At 39.5% G+C, this 15,760-nt stretch overlaps 3 protein-coding genes across 4 annotated transcripts; 2 read left to right on the top strand and 1 right to left on the bottom strand.

Annotated features, from left to right (window-relative positions):
- Positions 1-19: 19 nt before the first annotated feature.
- spata22 (spermatogenesis associated 22) lies at positions 20-2,023 on the bottom strand. Its single transcript, XM_077741001.1, has 7 exons — positions 1,958-2,023; positions 1,708-1,848; positions 1,288-1,465; positions 832-1,174; positions 627-750; positions 464-561; positions 20-392 (listed from the first exon to the last, which is right to left on the bottom strand). Exons 1-7 carry the CDS (start codon positions 1,998-2,000, stop codon positions 201-203), a joined length of 1,119 nt encoding a protein of 372 aa, XP_077597127.1. The 5' UTR covers positions 2,001-2,023; the 3' UTR covers positions 20-200.
- A 492-nt stretch (positions 2,024-2,515) lies between these two features.
- stip1 (stress-induced phosphoprotein 1) lies at positions 2,516-7,757 on the top strand. Its single transcript, XM_077739988.1, has 14 exons — positions 2,516-2,640; positions 3,898-4,107; positions 4,201-4,342; positions 4,599-4,740; positions 4,881-5,061; positions 5,135-5,261; positions 5,404-5,506; positions 5,868-5,988; positions 6,130-6,226; positions 6,297-6,421; positions 6,521-6,557; positions 6,636-6,739; positions 6,980-7,152; positions 7,235-7,757. Exons 1-14 carry the CDS (start codon positions 2,632-2,634, stop codon positions 7,305-7,307), a joined length of 1,644 nt encoding a protein of 547 aa, XP_077596114.1. The 5' UTR covers positions 2,516-2,631; the 3' UTR covers positions 7,308-7,757.
- Positions 7,758-8,046: 289 nt separating this feature from the next.
- On the top strand, positions 8,047-15,343 carry rps6ka4 (ribosomal protein S6 kinase, polypeptide 4). Of its 2 annotated transcripts, none has more exons than XM_077739987.1 (18): positions 8,047-8,905; positions 9,423-9,494; positions 9,615-9,682; positions 9,759-9,909; positions 10,026-10,141; positions 10,310-10,417; positions 10,506-10,583; positions 10,648-10,751; positions 10,830-10,980; positions 11,051-11,212; positions 11,306-11,437; positions 11,563-11,696; positions 12,100-12,193; positions 12,328-12,498; positions 12,561-12,752; positions 12,832-12,991; positions 13,451-13,614; positions 13,700-15,343. In XM_077739987.1, exons 1-18 carry the CDS (start codon positions 8,824-8,826, stop codon positions 13,910-13,912), a joined length of 2,352 nt encoding a protein of 783 aa, XP_077596113.1. In that variant the 5' UTR covers positions 8,047-8,823; the 3' UTR covers positions 13,913-15,343. The 2 variants fall into 2 exon arrangements, with proteins under 2 accessions (XP_077596113.1, XP_077596112.1); XM_077739986.1 differs by having other exon boundaries at positions 10,503-10,583.
- The last annotated feature ends 417 nt before the right edge of the window (positions 15,344-15,760 follow it).

Here is a 15,760-nt window from a genome sequence, read left to right as displayed (position 1 = left end):
TTAGGTTGTATTAGTTTCAACTTACAGAATTACAAGAACATCAACAAATATAGCAGGTGAGTTCAACTTTTTTTCCTCCACACAACATCACTTAAATAACTATTACTAATATTATTGTATATAACATTTGACATAACATTGTATTTCTATATAAACAGCCATGTGAAAATCCTGCATTTGACAAAATGTCATTTTAATACTCAAACTTCATGCAGGATTTTGACGAGTTGGCGCATGTGACTATCAGTAGCTTTGACAGCCTCGTGAGCGTTCTTGGCCTCCACGACCGTGGCAGCTCTGACCGCCACGCAAACCAGGACATCTCTGCCGACGTCATAGTTCCCCACACAACGATGAATTTGGCCACGGATGAGACGAGGCAGCTCATGCTCCTGTGGATTACAGACTGTTTAGAACCTGCTTTCAAATAACCTGGGAAATTCCCTGACAGTTCCCGACTCACATTTTCATAGAACACACACTGTAGAACCTGCTTGCCGTCTCTCAACAGGAAATTCTTCGACCCGTGTGGACCCAAAGTGACAGCCGAGTCCAGAGAAGCTGAGCGGAAAGCAAGTCGGTATGTCAACCTATTTTTTGAATCCAACAATATACAATCAACTCACCAAATATCTCAAAAAAAGAGGTCACTTTGTCTTTAAACTGACTCCAGTGTCTCATTCCTTCGATGACTGCAGTCAGGATCCTCAGTGAGGAGTCAAGGGATGCTTTTTTGGGAGCACTTTTCTCCTGGACAATGATGGGGGGAAAAAAACAATGATTCAGAACACTTTTCTTATAAGTGAACAGACATGGACTTCATGCAAATACCGTTTGAGTTTCTGGGGGTAACTGGGGTTTATTTGCAATCCCTTTGCCTGCAAATGTGGGCTTCTGTGATCCAAAACTGCTTGTAAAGTTCCATTTGCTTTGTGTCTGAGCAGCTGGCATGCTAGGTGCTTGGATGGGAGGAGCCTGAGGTCTGAACTGTGTGGAATTGAATGGCCTGTACGATGCTTGTTGACCTTTTTGGGAGAACCCGATATGAGCTGTCTGTTTGATTGGTGCGCTCTGACTGCTGGCAGGAGATTGATATTCTCTTGGTCTCGTAGTGAACATGGATACAGGTTGCTGTTGTCTGGATGGGTTGTTGCTGGGTGTTCCCATCTTAGAGCTGAAATTAAACAAACTCAATTGGTAGTTACCAAAACTGACCACAATTTAGGGTTAGGACATTTCAAGTTGTTATAGCAGTATCTCCAACAAACGGCAAGAAACAAAACCCACTTTGTACTTCCCGCTTTGTATGGGTGTGGTATAGGTGTGTGAGATTGCATTGGCGCTGTTCGTCTATGGCTGCTATAACGATGGGATTGAGTAGGTTGTGTGATGTCCTTTTTGCCCCATTGGTGACCTGGTTGAGCTTCGGAAGAAGAGCCAGCGGTCTGGTAAAATCCGTAGGCACCTGAGGAGAGATATATTCTCAAGAAACGGTTAAATGCTGATTCCGATTTGGAGCAGCCAGGCTTTACATAACATTGTTAAGTAAGATACCGTTTAATGCCCGGTAAAATTCACACTGCTGAATTTAAAGGGGCTCTTTAGATAAAAAAGGGACGATCCAGGTTTATGGCACATTCATTTCACTCAATGGCTGTTCTAAGATGACGACTATAAAGCTTAAAGGGGCCTGAATGAATACTTCACCTGAAGAAGAATTGTGGGTAACAGTTGAAGTGATACTTGGTGTGAAGTCAGTGTGAGAATAGAAATCATTCTCAAAAGGAGTTGACATCAGAGGAATTCGATTTCTTTTCTTCTGATTAAATAGAGGTACAGGGGTACAATCTGAAGGAGACGGTAGAGAATTTTCTTGTAAAATGTTGTCATATACATATATGAATTTTGCACACATGCATGTTTGTCAAAATTTTAAAAAGTAAAAATACTTTCATACCCGGCGTTGTTCTGCGAGGTGGATTATCATTCCTATTCATCATTTTGGTGTAAGTATATTACCTAGAATGTTATAGGGATTAATTATTAATGAATAGTAATTGCATTCAATTAAAGTGTAGAAAGTCCTTGTTAGCTGTCATGCTTTTGTTATGACAGTAATAGAAAAACATAGTTATTAATAGAACATATATGAAATATATGAACTTACTTATGTATGGATACTACTATAGCCTGTATTGACGAAAATTTATTGATAATAATAGATGTGCAACAAATACTACATAAACACTCAGAATGCTAATCGCAATAATAAAAAGACTAGCGTCCTAATACCGTGTTGCCTTTAGGATCTTCATGAAATATTCATGTAAAATCACAATAAAATCTATTTATTCATTTTCTTTAGTAATCACTATTTCACAAGTTTCACAAAATATAACTCAATGAATCATTATCCATTTACCCAAAAGTTAATGTTTAGTAGATGTATTATAATAAGTAGCAAGGAATGGATATTGGCACTTTTTATATATGTACTGGTTATTTCACGTCATTAGACCATTAGAATATGAAATGCGGAATTATGACAGTCAACCCTGGCAACCAGCACCACGTTTCTGAGGGGCGGCGCCAGTTCACAGTAGTTTCTGGAAGGAACCTCATGCTTGCAACATGGAGAAAGTGAGTCTTCTGTAACAATATATTATTAGTTTATCCAAGCCGAACATCTAATTTGCGATATTTTCAATCGTGACTGATTAGCCCCTACATTATTTGGAGATATTGTACGATGAGACTGTTTTGGGCAGCTCAATTAGCTTGATTGTCCGTGGCTTGTAAGGTTAGCATCAATACGCTAGTGACACGCTGCAGCTGACTGGCTTTAATGTGCTTTGCTTTTTAACATATTATGCCAACGTTTAGCATTGATTCATTCATCAATCAGATAATACATTTGACTCAGTTGCATTTGTATTGTATAAACTCAGTCTGTCATTCATCGATGTCTCCAACAAAGATCCATTTAAAAGTCAAGCTAATGAGAAATGTGTTGAAGTCATCATAGTGATTTAAAAATAGAGTGCATCTTGCCTTTGCATATGGCATTTATTTTTGTAGGATCAGGTCACTGATCATTAATCGCACCATTTGAACATCCAAGTTAGCATACATTGGCTAACATGAGGGAATTATTCTATAGACTTTGTGTAGATCCCATCAAATCCAATACTAACTGGCTTCTGTCAATGTGTTATAACTAAGATCTGGTATGTTCTGTCTTATTTATTTTAGTACACGGGTGCAGGAGTATTTCAGTTGTTTTATTTAACAGTGATCTGACCGGAAGATCCTTCTAGATGCACACGCTGCTGATGTGACGACACAGCTTCTTTTTTGTTGTTGCTTGTTTGGGTTTTTTGGCTGCCATTTAACGCTAATATTTGGGTAACTAATGGGATTTTAATTGTTTATTTCATACAGTTATATCATGTATTTATAACAAAAAACCTGAACGTTGCTAAGGTGAATATTCCCGGTATAACTGCAGTCACCTTTAGACGCCCGCAGAGGGCACTGAAGTGCATCTTAATATCTGAGTTGCGGTAGCAAAGTGTGCTGTATTGAAGTTTTTCATGACTTTACATATTGTGCCTATGGCTGGGTTATATGACCTAAAAATAAATCCCTGCCAGTCAAAATATCACTTGTACAGCAACGGTTAATATTGTGACCTACAGTTTGCACTCATTTGCTTGTGTGTGCACCTGTCTGACATGAACAGATGCCACATTTGTCAAGAGCAGCAGTGCAATGGTTTCTCCCAACCCCATTTGGAAAAATTCCACACGCGTGCTCATTCTAAATTATACATTAAAGTATATTTCAACTGCAGTGCCGATCAGTGTTAACTTGTAGAAACTCCTCTTTGCTTCACAGGTGTCTGCATTGAAAGACCAGGGCAACAAAGCGCTCACTGCGGGAAATATTGATGAAGCGATACGCTGCTACTCTGAAGCTGTGACGCTGGACCCCAAAAACCATGTCCTCTTCAGCAACCGCTCAGCTGCCTACGCCAAAAAGGGCAACTACCAAAAAGCTCTCGAAGACGCTTGCGAGACCATCAAGATAAAGCCAGACTGGGGCAAGGTGAGGCCAACTTGCGTTTTGCAATCATCTGTTTGACCATGAAACTACTGCAGTAATCTAAATTCTCAAACTATCTCCATCGTAATCGACAAGGGTTACTCTCGCAAAGCTGCGGCGCAGGAATTCCTCGGACGACTGGCGAATGCAAAAACGACGTATCAAGAGGGGCTCCGACACGAGCCGAACAATCAGCAGCTAAAAGAGGGTTTGCAGAATATTGAAGGTCGCCTGGCAGGTAGGTCTTTCCATATTAATGAAAAATTTAAGTAAAAGCACTGGTTGAATCTGTTAGGCACCCTAATAAAAAATACTTAATGACAAAACTGATATTACAAGGGTTTTCCCTTTTAATGAAAAACAAGTTAGAAAAGTCTTTTTTTTTTAGTTTTCATTCATTTTATTAGAAGTGCAGCAGTAATATGACGAGTGACAAACTTTGGTCAAATTCATGACAAAAGAGCTCACTTGTTTTTTTATTTATTCTTCTTCAGAGAAATCTATGATGAATCCCTTTGCCATGCCCAACATGTATCAGAAACTGGAGAATGATCCTCGAACCCGTGAGCTTTTGGCAGATCCCAGCTATAAGGAACTCTTGGAGCAACTCAGGAACAACCCATCTGCGCTTGGCACGTATGTGCTTTCAATTTGTGTGTGTGTGAGGCTTGGAAAAATCACTTAGACAAAAGACTTGTATTAAAAAAAAAGTTGACGTCAAAGCTGAGAAGAAAGAAATCTCAAACCAACTCATTGGTGATCAATTTGGATTGTAGGAAACTGCAAGATAAGCGAGTGATGACCACACTCTCTGTGTTGCTGGGGTTAAACTTGTCCGGAATGGATGAAGAAGACGAGCCCGCTACTCCTCCTCCTCCTCCGGCTGCTTCTACAAAACGGAAAGAGTCGCAGCCTACACCTCCCCCCAACGAAGATTTACCTGAGAACAAGAGAAATGTAAGTTAGCTAATTGGTCGTCATTAATGATCAGTGGCAGCTGGCAATTTGAAAAAAAAAGTGTTTTTAACAGGCCTTGAAGGAAAAGGAACTCGGGAATGCTGCCTATAAAAACAAGGACTTTGATAGCGCACTGAAGCATTATGAAGAAGCAGTCAAGCACGATCCGAACAACATGACTTATATTTCAAATCAAGCTGGTATAGTTCTTTTTTATTTTAGTCTCTTAAACCAAACATGCTTTGGATGGCTTTCATTTAATTGTGTAGTGAGAAGATTTTCTCCTCATTTGAAAATGACATTTGACATTTACACTTAATGTTCTTTTTATGATCCTCTTAGCTGTTTACTTCGAGAAAGGGGATTTTGAGAAGTGCAGGGAGCTCTGTGTGAAGGCTATTGATGTTGGCAGAGAGAACCGGGAAGACTACAGACAAATTGCAAAGTGAGTTTCCTCTTTTATTTATTTATTTTGGCCCTATTTGATGCCATTTGCAGAAAGAAAAAAAAGTCTTTGATTGCTTAAGTCATTCAAGCCATTTGGATGGCGCTGGATGCGTTATTTAAATGGGACAAATTGTGCCATTCCCACACAAACAGATTTTACTTTATAATATATTGACGACAGCATTAATTTTACAAAAGTTCCAGGTTAGGTGAAATATAATATTATTTTGCTGGGTAAATCATCTTAATTCATAGAATGACATGCCTTAAGTAGTATCCCAAGTGATTATGACTTTCACAATAAAATTGTGTATACATATATATTTAAATATAACCATCTTGTTCTTTCTTTTTTAAAGGGCACTGGCTAGGATTGGCAACTCGTACTTGAAGCAAGAAAAGTACAAAGAAGCGGTTCAGTATTTTAACAAGAGTTTAACAGAGCACCGTCTTCCTGATGTCTTGAAAAAGTGTCAACAGGTGCAACCAACTTGTTTCTCTTTATGTATTTTTTTTCCCGGCAACATGCTATTTTGGTCATCCCTCCCTTTTAAAGTATTCTCGGGCAAGATGAAGTAGATTATTGAAGTAAATGTTAAATGTTTTGATTTGGCTGTACAGGCAGAGAAAATCCTGAAAGAGTTGGAGAAACAAGCCTATATTAATCCTGATTTGGCTCTGGAGGAGAAGAACAAGGGCAATGAGGCTTTCCAGAAGGGTATGTGCAATAGTTTAAATGTCCATTGTTAATTACTGAGATTATTAATTTATGGTATATTCCCTTTTAGGAGACTATCCTGTTGCCATGAAACATTACAGTGAGGCCATCAAAAGAAACCCAAATGATGCCAAGCTTTTCAGCAACCGAGCTGCCTGCTACACTAAATTGTTGGAGTTTCAACTCGCCTTGAAGGTGCTTTTTTCGACCTAGTTATTATTTTTAACTGATATCTCACATTTCAAAGACTTGAAAACTTCATTTTAGTGAACTTTAAATCTTTTTTTTTTTTAGGATTGTGAAGAGTGCATTAAACTTGAGCCCACATTCAGTGAGTGGCATTTTTTTTTAAAGAAGTGTTTTAAGATTATTATTTTTTTAATGATTAATTTGTAAAATGTCTCCACAGTCAAAGGCTACACACGCAAAGCAGCTGCTTTGGAGGCAATGAAAGATTTTACCAAAGCTATGGATGTGTACCAGAAGGCTTTGGAGCTCGATTCATCTTCAAAGGTATTTTAAGCAGTTTTTTTTTAACTGTTAAGCTGAGTGAAATGTTTTTTTTTTATTCAAGGGGTAGAAAAAAAATGAGCTCAAGTGCAAGAAATTTGATATGCCAGTAAAAAGTCAAGACTTCCAAGTCTAGATAAAAGCCACGATCTAATCCTAAACAACACAACGTCGAGGGTTAAAAAGCAATTCCAGCGTGTCAACGCGTGCATTGACTTTTCATCTTTTGTGTTTTGGACTCAGGAAGCCACAGAGGGCTTACAACGCTGCATGGTCAGTCAGGCAATGAGAAACGACAGTCCCGAGGAAGTCAAGCAAAGAGCCATGGCAGATCCTGAGGTGCAGCAGATCATGTCTGACCCGGCCATGCGTATGATCCTCGAGCAAATGCAGAAGGACCCTCAGGCGCTCAGCGAGTATGTTTCACACATCATATCCTTTACTTGTTTCATCTTTGCACCCCAGAAAATAATGACTCTCAAATTTCTTTTTCTTCAGCCACTTGAAGAATCCCGTCATTGCGAAGAAAATACAAAAACTACTGGATGTGGGTCTCATAGCCATTCACTGATTTGACACAAAACCCAACCGGATGAAGCAATGCCCCCCAAAAAAGGGAACAAAATGCAAATTATCTCGGTATTACGTCGTCTTTTTGTTGCCTTTTCAAATAATACTTTCAGTGGTATCACAAAAAACTTTCTTTTTCAATTTGGATTCTCTTTTGCCGATTGGGCGTCAGATTTTAGAGAATGGTCGCCTGTAAAGAAAAGACTGCTGCTAATGGAGACTTTAGTGTGCACTGAATCCCGCTCTGTTACTCACTGTAAAGCAGATCTTTTTATTCCATTGGAATCCTTTGCTCGGAGTGGCTTGAGTAAATGTTGTCCTCCAAAATTGAAGCGTAAATTAGTTTGCCTCTTCCTCCAATCGTCTCTTTATATATGATTGTATTCTTGATGACAAACTATATCCATCTAAACACATTCAGATATTCATTAAAATTCATACAGCAAGTCAACCTGGTGTTTTAAACTTATTTTTCCTGCTGTTCTAGTGCATCATTATAAATGACACTAATACACAAGGACAGTATCTAACAAAATTTGATGGGAAAGACCCAAGCCATATATTGAATGTATAAAAAATACTGTTAAATTGATCTTTTATATTCCTATTTCTCCATAAACCACAACCTTGAAACGTTTGCTTTCATCCCCAGATAGTAATCCGGGTGTAATGTACACCAATATGTAGAGTATTTTGCCCAGATTTGGTATTTTGACACATCCACCGTGGTACCGCCCGTATTTTAACAGTCACGTGACAAGCGTCGCCCAGCTTGTGTCGAAAGCATCCTGCTAATAGCAGATTGCTAGAAGCTAACTTACCCTCAAGTAACATGCTGATATTTCTCAAACAAATGGAAGAAACCTGATCATTGCTCTCGTGGAGCCAGGGAAGAAAAGGATCTCCATTATGACTTTAACTGCCGAGGCCCGATGAGGTTATTTTTCAATTCACCAGTAGCCCCGGCTAACGCTTCAAAGTTTGACGGACAACGAGCCATTCTCTAGCTTCAAATCTTCTTGTCAATATACTACGATTTACCACGACCGATCGTCGTCTCCGATCGAGGTGTCCCATCTTAACGATCAACGACACGATACAATTTACACGCCTGTGGATTCATATTCACATTATGATTCATCTCTAACCGGCGCTAGCGTGAATGCGAGTATATGTACGTTGATAACTTTAGCAGCAAACGCTAACGCTGTTGCCCGAACTTGTGTATTACTCGTTTATTACTTGATTAAACAGTGTTTCTGAGAGAAAGTATTAAGGGAGACCGTTGATCCTAAAGCGCGATGGCTGCTTTGTTCGTCCTAAAAACAAACACAGGGATGACAAATTGTGGGATTAACGCAAGAGCGACGTTTTTGCGCACATCTGTCCGTTTATTTGTCTAATGCGGCGACGCTCCATCATGCAGCGACAGTAAATAATCGTGGGTGCGTGGAGTGGAATATCGCATACATCCAAAAAGTGACTTCATATCGGATAGGGGACTGACAAGTCTAGTTATGTCGGGGGACACGTCTGATAGTAGCGATGACTCTGATGCACTACCACTCGAAAAAGCCGTCAAGCATCACATCACCAATGGTAAGTCCACTAGTATATATATTTATAAAACCCATGCAGGTCAAAAATGAAAGAATTGTGATTTTTTCCCCCCCATAAAATAAGTAAACTGGAGTACCCAAAGAAAAAATGGTCTTGTGTGGGTTTTCTCTGGGTACTCCAGGCTCCTCCCACATACCAAGGACATGCATAGTAGGCTGATTGGACAATAAATTGTCCCAAGGTGTGAGTGTAAGCGTGAAAGGTTGTTGGTGTCCTTCTGCCTGTTGATTGGCTGGCTGCCAATTCAGGGTGTTCCCCACCTCTTCCCAGTCAGTTGGTATGGGCTCCAGCACCCCAGGCAAGCCCTCAATTGACATTCTATTATCATATTAGTGTTCTCTGCACTTATTTTTTGAAAATGCATGAGATTTTTGAGTGTTTTTGTCTGTTGCCAATACTTTCCAGGTAAATACTGATAAATAAATGCTTTCACCTATAAAAAAAAAAAGAGGAAAGTGAACTTGAAAACTGACAATACCCCCTTTTTCGCCACTAGCTAACCTCACAGGACACACTGAGAAGGTTGGCATGGAAAACTTTGAGCTCCTTAAAGTCTTGGGTACAGGAGGTAAAAGATATATTCATATATATATATAGCTCAAACAATTAAGTACAATCTAATAATTTGTCTTAACTTTCTACTCTTATGGAAGTACAACTAATTGTTTTAATTTTTTGTTGGATTTAGCGTATGGAAAAGTATTTTTAGTGAGGAAGAACAGCGGCCACGATGCAGGTCAACTTTATGCGATGAAGGTAAGCAAATTGTCTATGTTGGTCAAGCCAAAATAAAGGGTAAAATAACTCATTTCTTCAAATTACCCCCCTAAAGGTGTTAAAGAAAGCGGCAATTGTTCAGAAGGCAAAGACCACAGAGCATACTCGCACTGAGAGGCAGGTGCTGGAGAACATCCGCCAGTCTCCCTTCTTGGTCACCCTCCATTATGCTTTTCAGACGCAGAGTAAATTGCATCTCATTTTGGGTGAGTCAAAGTCCTTCAACCCAATTGGATGTTTGTTATACTTGGGTTTTTCCACTTTGTTTTTCTTAGAAACATGATTCCTTATTTTTGAATATATCTACTGTATGTGTGTTTAGACTATGTGAGTGGAGGGGAGATGTTCACTCATTTATATCAACAAGATCACTTTTCTGAGGAGGCGGTGCGCATTTACATTGGGGAAATAATACTGGCTTTGGAGCATCTGCACAAGGTTTGCGGCATTCTTTGCTAAGCACTCAATATGATATTATATTATATAAAATTATTATTTTGCTATATTGTCTAAAGTAGTGGTCTAATGGGATTTTTGAGGAATTGTCTCAAAGGTGTATACAATATGTTTTGCTACTAACTGTTATGATGATTTCTCCTTGTGCAGCTTAAAATCGTGTACCGTGACATTAAATTGGAAAATATTCTCCTGGATAGTGAAGGTCATGTGGTATTGACCGACTTTGGACTCAGCAAAGAATTTCTGCAAGAAGATGTAAATATAGCAACCCAAGGTCAAAGATATAGACACTGTTTTCAACTTTTTAAAAATGTTTATTCCTCTTTCAATTCTGGAATAGAAGGAAAGAACCTACTCTTTCTGTGGTACCATTGAGTACATGGCACCTGAAATTATCAGGGGGAAAACAGGCCATGGCAAGGTAGATTTTTCATTCGTAAAGAGTATTGTTTACATCGAAATAAACTATTTACTTTACTTTACAGTCGGTCGACTGGTGGAGTCTTGGAATCCTGATGTTCGAGCTATTGACGGGTGCATCTCCTTTTACTTTGGAGGGCGAGAGGAACTCTCAAAGCGAAGTGTCCAAGTGAGTAGGCCACAAATATAACATAACATGCTTTCAGGCAAATATAAAAACATACCCACTTGTCACTTTTCCCTATAGACGCATTCTACGTTGCGATCCACCTTTCCCATCCATGATTGGAGCCACTGCTCAGGACCTGCTGAGGAAGCTTTTGGAGAAGGATCCTCACAAAAGGCTTGGTTCTGGACCACGGGGTGCAACGGACATTAAAAGCCACACCTTCTTCAAGGTCTTCCTCCTTATTGGACGACGCCCTCTCGTTTCTTACCCGCCTAACTCCTCTATGCTTTTCCTAATAGGGACTGAACTGGGATGATCTGGCACAGAAGAAGATTGCAAGCCCATTCAAGCCTGAACTCAAGAGTGAACTGGATGTGGGGAACTTTGCTGAGGAGTTCACTGGGATGGATCCAGTTTACTCTCCAGCAAGCACCCCGCCGAGTACAGACCGCCTCTTCCAGGTCAATCCTTGTGTCGTATCAAATTTTCTATATATACGTAATAGCACATTCTTTAACTTTGCTAACATATGTACTTGTATCTTCATTTCCCAGGGCTACTCTTTCATCGCACCATCCATCCTCTTCAATAAAAATGCTGTTATGGGAGACTTTTTAGCCTCCCAGATTCCTGCCGCCGCTGACCGGCCAGCTTCTGCCTCTGTCCAACGCAGTGCAATGTTAGCGGTATGGGAAAAAAAAAAACATTTACAAATTGTTATGGACATCTTGTCTCCAAATTTCAAATCTGGAGTGGATAGAAATTTTCTACTAAACAGCTGACAGACGGTATTTTTGGCTTTGTTTTTCAGGAATCCCAGTTTTTTCTCAACTATGAGCTGTTTCTTCAAGGCCCACCTTTAGGTGAAGGGAGTTTCTCAGTGTGCAGACAATGTACACACAAACAAAGTGGCCTTGAATATGCAGTCAAGATAGTCAGCCGCAGGTGAGATAAGGTCTGCAATTACTTTTCACTGCTGGTATGCTTTGCAAAGCAAAGCTCCATCCAAACAATATTAATATTAATACTAACAATACAGTTTGAAATATTCCAAAAACACTCTTTTTGGATTAAGCCCCCCTACACTTAGTTTGTTTACCCACCAAAAAATACCATTTTTTTTACGACAAACAGTATCTAACTAAAAGTATCTCTCCATTAGTGATCATAATTTTTGAGCCCCCCCAAAAAATGTACCAAATTTACACAAAGTGACCCATAGATAATTTCCCTCAAAATTGCATCCTCTAGGTATACCAGTGTATTTTTTTCCTATTGATCCTCAATGATGGATGGCTGACTACCAACCAACTACGAAACATTTACTAATTCAAGTATTCTCTTCTAGAATGGAGGTCAATACACAGCGAGAAATTGCTGCTTTGAGACAATGTGAGGCTCACCCCAACATAGTCAAGCTGCACGACGTCTATACTGATCAGGTAAAACAAAACAAAACAAAAAATCTACAGTTCGATTCAGGATAGTAAAGCCATGCAATTTTAATCCGAGCTTTCAAAGCCTAGACACGTAATATGATTTGTTGATTTTTGCCTCCTTGCATTTCTTCTGTCAGTACCACACCTACTTAGTTATGGAGCTTCTCCGTGGTGGCGAGTTGCTTGAAAGGATCAAGAGGAAGAAACTTTTCGGTGAAGCAGAGGCCAGCCAGTTGCTGCAGAGCCTGGTTTCCGCAGTCAGTTTCATGCACGAAGCTGGCGTCGTGCACCGAGACTTAAAACCGGAGGTGGGAAGCTCCCCGTTTAAGATGGTCACAAATGCGAGACGTCAACAAACGTTCTTTTTCAGAATGTGCTGTTTACGGACGAGAGCGAGGACTCTGTTCTCAAAGTCATCGATTTTGGATTTGCCCGATTGTGTCCCGCCGGCAGCGCCCCGCTGCAGACGCCATGTTTCACTCTGCAATACGCCGCGCCCGAGCTTTTTGAGAGCGCCGGATACGACAAAGCTTGTGACCTCTGGAGTCTAGGGGTCATCCTGGTAATCAAAGCGCAATTTGCAATTTTTCCTGTTACGAGACATCTGTCGGATAAACCCATGTCTGTGTGCGTTGGGGTAGTACACCATGCTGTCAGGCCAGGTGCCGTTCCAGAGTGAGCAGGTGGGGATGACGTCGTCCTATGCTGCTGAGATCATGCATAAGATTAAGGAGGGAGATTTCTCCTTGGATGGGGAGCCGTGGAAAGGCGTGTCCGAAGATGCAAAAGAGCTTGTTAAAGGTATGAAGCAGCCATGTTGCATTTAGTCATTCCTATATTCTTTTCTAAGAGAGAAATTTGGTTATCATCAAATTTCTTCTGGTCCTCTTTTAAGAAGTTGACAATCCATGATTTGAATTTTTTTTTCATTGGCAATATTAAAATTATCATAAATAATCACATTTTACAATTGAGATTTGCTCAATTTTTGGCTCATGTCTGCATGTTAAATTTGTGCCCAAAAATTGCTCTGGTTTTTACATGGTTGAACCTTTTTTAAAAAAAATATATTTTCTGTCTCCCAAAACTAGTGCTGTCAACCGCACAAAAAAAACAAGCTAGTATTCCCCACTAAAGATTATTATGGATAACCATTAAAAATCTCATAACTAATGGATGCATTTAGTTATAATACTACTTGTTCTCACACTCCCACGCATTATTCATTCACCCAAACCTTGAAATGGCCTCCGATTGAAGGACTACTGACGGTGGATCCCGAGAGGCGACTCAAGCTCTCCGACCTGAAAGAAAACAGCTGGCTCCAGGGCGGCGCGTCCATGTCCACTACACCTTTGTGCACTCCCGACGTGCTGGAGTCCAGTGGGCCCACCGTACGCACCTTTGTGAACGCCACCTACAAGGTAACATGGCAGCCATCTAAAAGCCTTTCAAATGGAAACGCAACACGTGCCTTCTCACCCTTTTGTCACTTCTCTCCTCGACCAGGCTTTCAACCGTGGGAAGAGGGAGGGTTTCTTTTTAAAAAGTGTCGACAACGCCCCCCTGGCAAAGCGGCGGAAACTCAAAATGACGAGTACGGGTGTCGAGACGCGATGGAGTTCGTCTTCTTCATCTTCCTCCTCTTCTACTTCCTCCTCTGCTTCTGCAAAAGAATCAAAAGCACAGCCAAAGCAAAATGTAAGTCCAAAGGAGAGTTAGCCATAGTTGACCAAACACATTAACAAAAGTGGGAGAGGAAAAAAAGTGTTCATTTAAGTTTTATCATTGTCTTACAATGAGGAGAGAATTCAAGCCACCATGCCACATCTTTAGGTAAAATTCATAGAAATATATTTTAGATGGCCTCTAGTAAATTCAAAATTACATTTTTTGGCAGTATGTATCCTTAAATTTTACACTAAAGTTTTAAAATGGAGTTGGATAACTACTGTCTTTTTGTAGTTGGGAAAATAGTGCCTGGCTTCATAAGGGTAAAAGGGAAAAAAAGAGCCATTTGGAGATGAAGCCATAAATGCAACAAATCGGTAAGAATTCAGACCCGTCTATTTAATATTTTGCCCATAGCTGTTGGAATTAGGATATTATTGATAGTTTCTTTTTACATTTTTTTGGGGGGAGGGGTATTGGATTTTTAACAACTTGTCTTTAGGCTTGTCAAATATAGTTTGCACTTATGGCTGAGAATGTATTTGATCAAAATGGAGCTTGTGAACTATTGAAGTTGCATATAGGACAAGTCACACACTATTTTAAAAAAAGAAAACTAGTTTTCAAAGATGAGATGTTCATTTATGCTGATGTATTTGACATTGCAATTTCACTTTTAGTTCACAAATGCTCGGGTGTTGTTCCATGCGACAAGACTAGAGCAGGTGTCATTTTTTTCTTGTTGTAAATTCTTTGCCTTACGTGCTGTTCTCTTTCAAGCATGCGTATCTCTTCGATACAATTTATATCTATTTTTTTTTTGTTGTTGTTGTGATATTGTCCTGCCATAAATCGTAAAGTCGGTCCACTCACTTACAGGGTGGACTTCTCCACCAGAATGTTTTTACAGCTCGGAATTTGCATTTTTTAATGCTCAGAATGAGACATTTTGTTTGGATTTTCATTGCTGAGAGATTGGCTGTACATAATTTTACAAAGACAAATTAGCTGTGCGATCATTGAAACCTTTTTAAAACGGTGTCAACGTGATCTTTTGACTTTTTACGTGTTGCACAGGCATTTTAACAATAAAATCCATTTCAGCTTTAAAGGTGCTTTCACTGATATTTATTATGTGGAATGGACTTTTTAAGGCTGTGGTAAATGGAGGGTGTCATAAATGGGCTTTGGTGTACCTGGACTGTGAATATCTACGTGTGAGATGTCTACAATTTTGTTCTTTCACTTCTCGGCTACTTTCTTTTCTTTTTAAATGGTTTTAAACTTAAACTGTGTTGATTGTTATGGAAAGATTCTTCTTGTCAATTGTTAACAGGATTCTACTATCCTGTTTCTTGTTTTTTTTTATTATTTCATTTTAAACATGACTTGTATTGCCATGCACTGTAACTGGGATTTATTTGCACCAAAACTATTTGTTTTGCTGCAAAAAAATAAATATGACTTTTAAATAGATGTTTTTTAATGTGTTTTGGAACTTTTTTTCAACAAGTTTGGGGTGCATTTAATATTAAAAAAAATTCTAGTTCATGATTTCAGTTTATATTTGCTACTTTTCTTGAAATTGCATGGGACAACTGTAGAGGGTGGTCAAGGGCAAAGAAGCAAAAGTCAATCATTGCAAAGATAAAAAGAAATCTGTCTGATTTTAGTCTTGTTGCTTTTCAGTTTCTCTTTGTTTTGTTCACTTTTGTGTGGCTTGTCCTAGTGATCACCAACTGATTTCACCTGTTGGTATATACCCTTCCCCCCTTTCTGCTTTCCACCACCTGCTCCTCATTGTCTCGTCACTTTCTGCAACTTGTCCGATCATGTGCTTTTTCTTTTTTTTATAGCTGTTTTATTTATTGAATAAGTATAGTTTGAATCCAGAAGACT

Source organism: Stigmatopora nigra, chromosome 19 (genome assembly GCF_051989575.1).
Source record: "Stigmatopora nigra isolate UIUO_SnigA chromosome 19, RoL_Snig_1.1, whole genome shotgun sequence".
Classification (NCBI taxonomy): Eukaryota; Metazoa; Chordata; class Actinopteri; order Syngnathiformes; family Syngnathidae; genus Stigmatopora; species Stigmatopora nigra.
The sequence above is the reverse complement of the archived record's forward strand: the minus strand, read 5'-3'. Positions and strand labels throughout refer to the sequence as shown.

Excerpts from the sequence above, each read along its gene's own strand:
- spata22 (XM_077741001.1), bottom strand. The coding sequence starts at position 2,000 with ATGATGAATAGGAATGATAATCCACCTCGCAGAACAACGCCGG. Across the intron at positions 1,175-1,287 it reads TACAAAGCGGGAAGTACAAA|CTCTAAGATGGGAACACCCA; the intron begins GTGGGTTTTGTT and ends GTTTAATTTCAG. Across the intron at positions 393-463 it reads AGTGTGTGTTCTATGAAAAT|GAGCATGAGCTGCCTCGTCT; the intron begins GTGAGTCGGGAA and ends TGTAATCCACAG.
- rps6ka4 (XM_077739986.1), top strand. The coding sequence starts at position 8,824 with ATGTCGGGGGACACGTCTGATAGTAGCGATGACTCTGATGCACTACCA. Across the intron at positions 11,213-11,305 it reads GTACAGACCGCCTCTTCCAG|GGCTACTCTTTCATCGCACC; the intron begins GTCAATCCTTGT and ends TTCATTTCCCAG. Across the intron at positions 11,438-11,562 it reads AACGCAGTGCAATGTTAGCG|GAATCCCAGTTTTTTCTCAA; the intron begins GTATGGGAAAAA and ends TTTGTTTTTCAG.
- stip1 (XM_077739988.1), top strand. Across the intron at positions 4,108-4,200 it reads TAAAGCCAGACTGGGGCAAG|GGTTACTCTCGCAAAGCTGC; the intron begins GTGAGGCCAACT and ends GTAATCGACAAG. Across the intron at positions 4,741-4,880 it reads AACCCATCTGCGCTTGGCAC|GAAACTGCAAGATAAGCGAG; the intron begins GTATGTGCTTTC and ends TTTGGATTGTAG.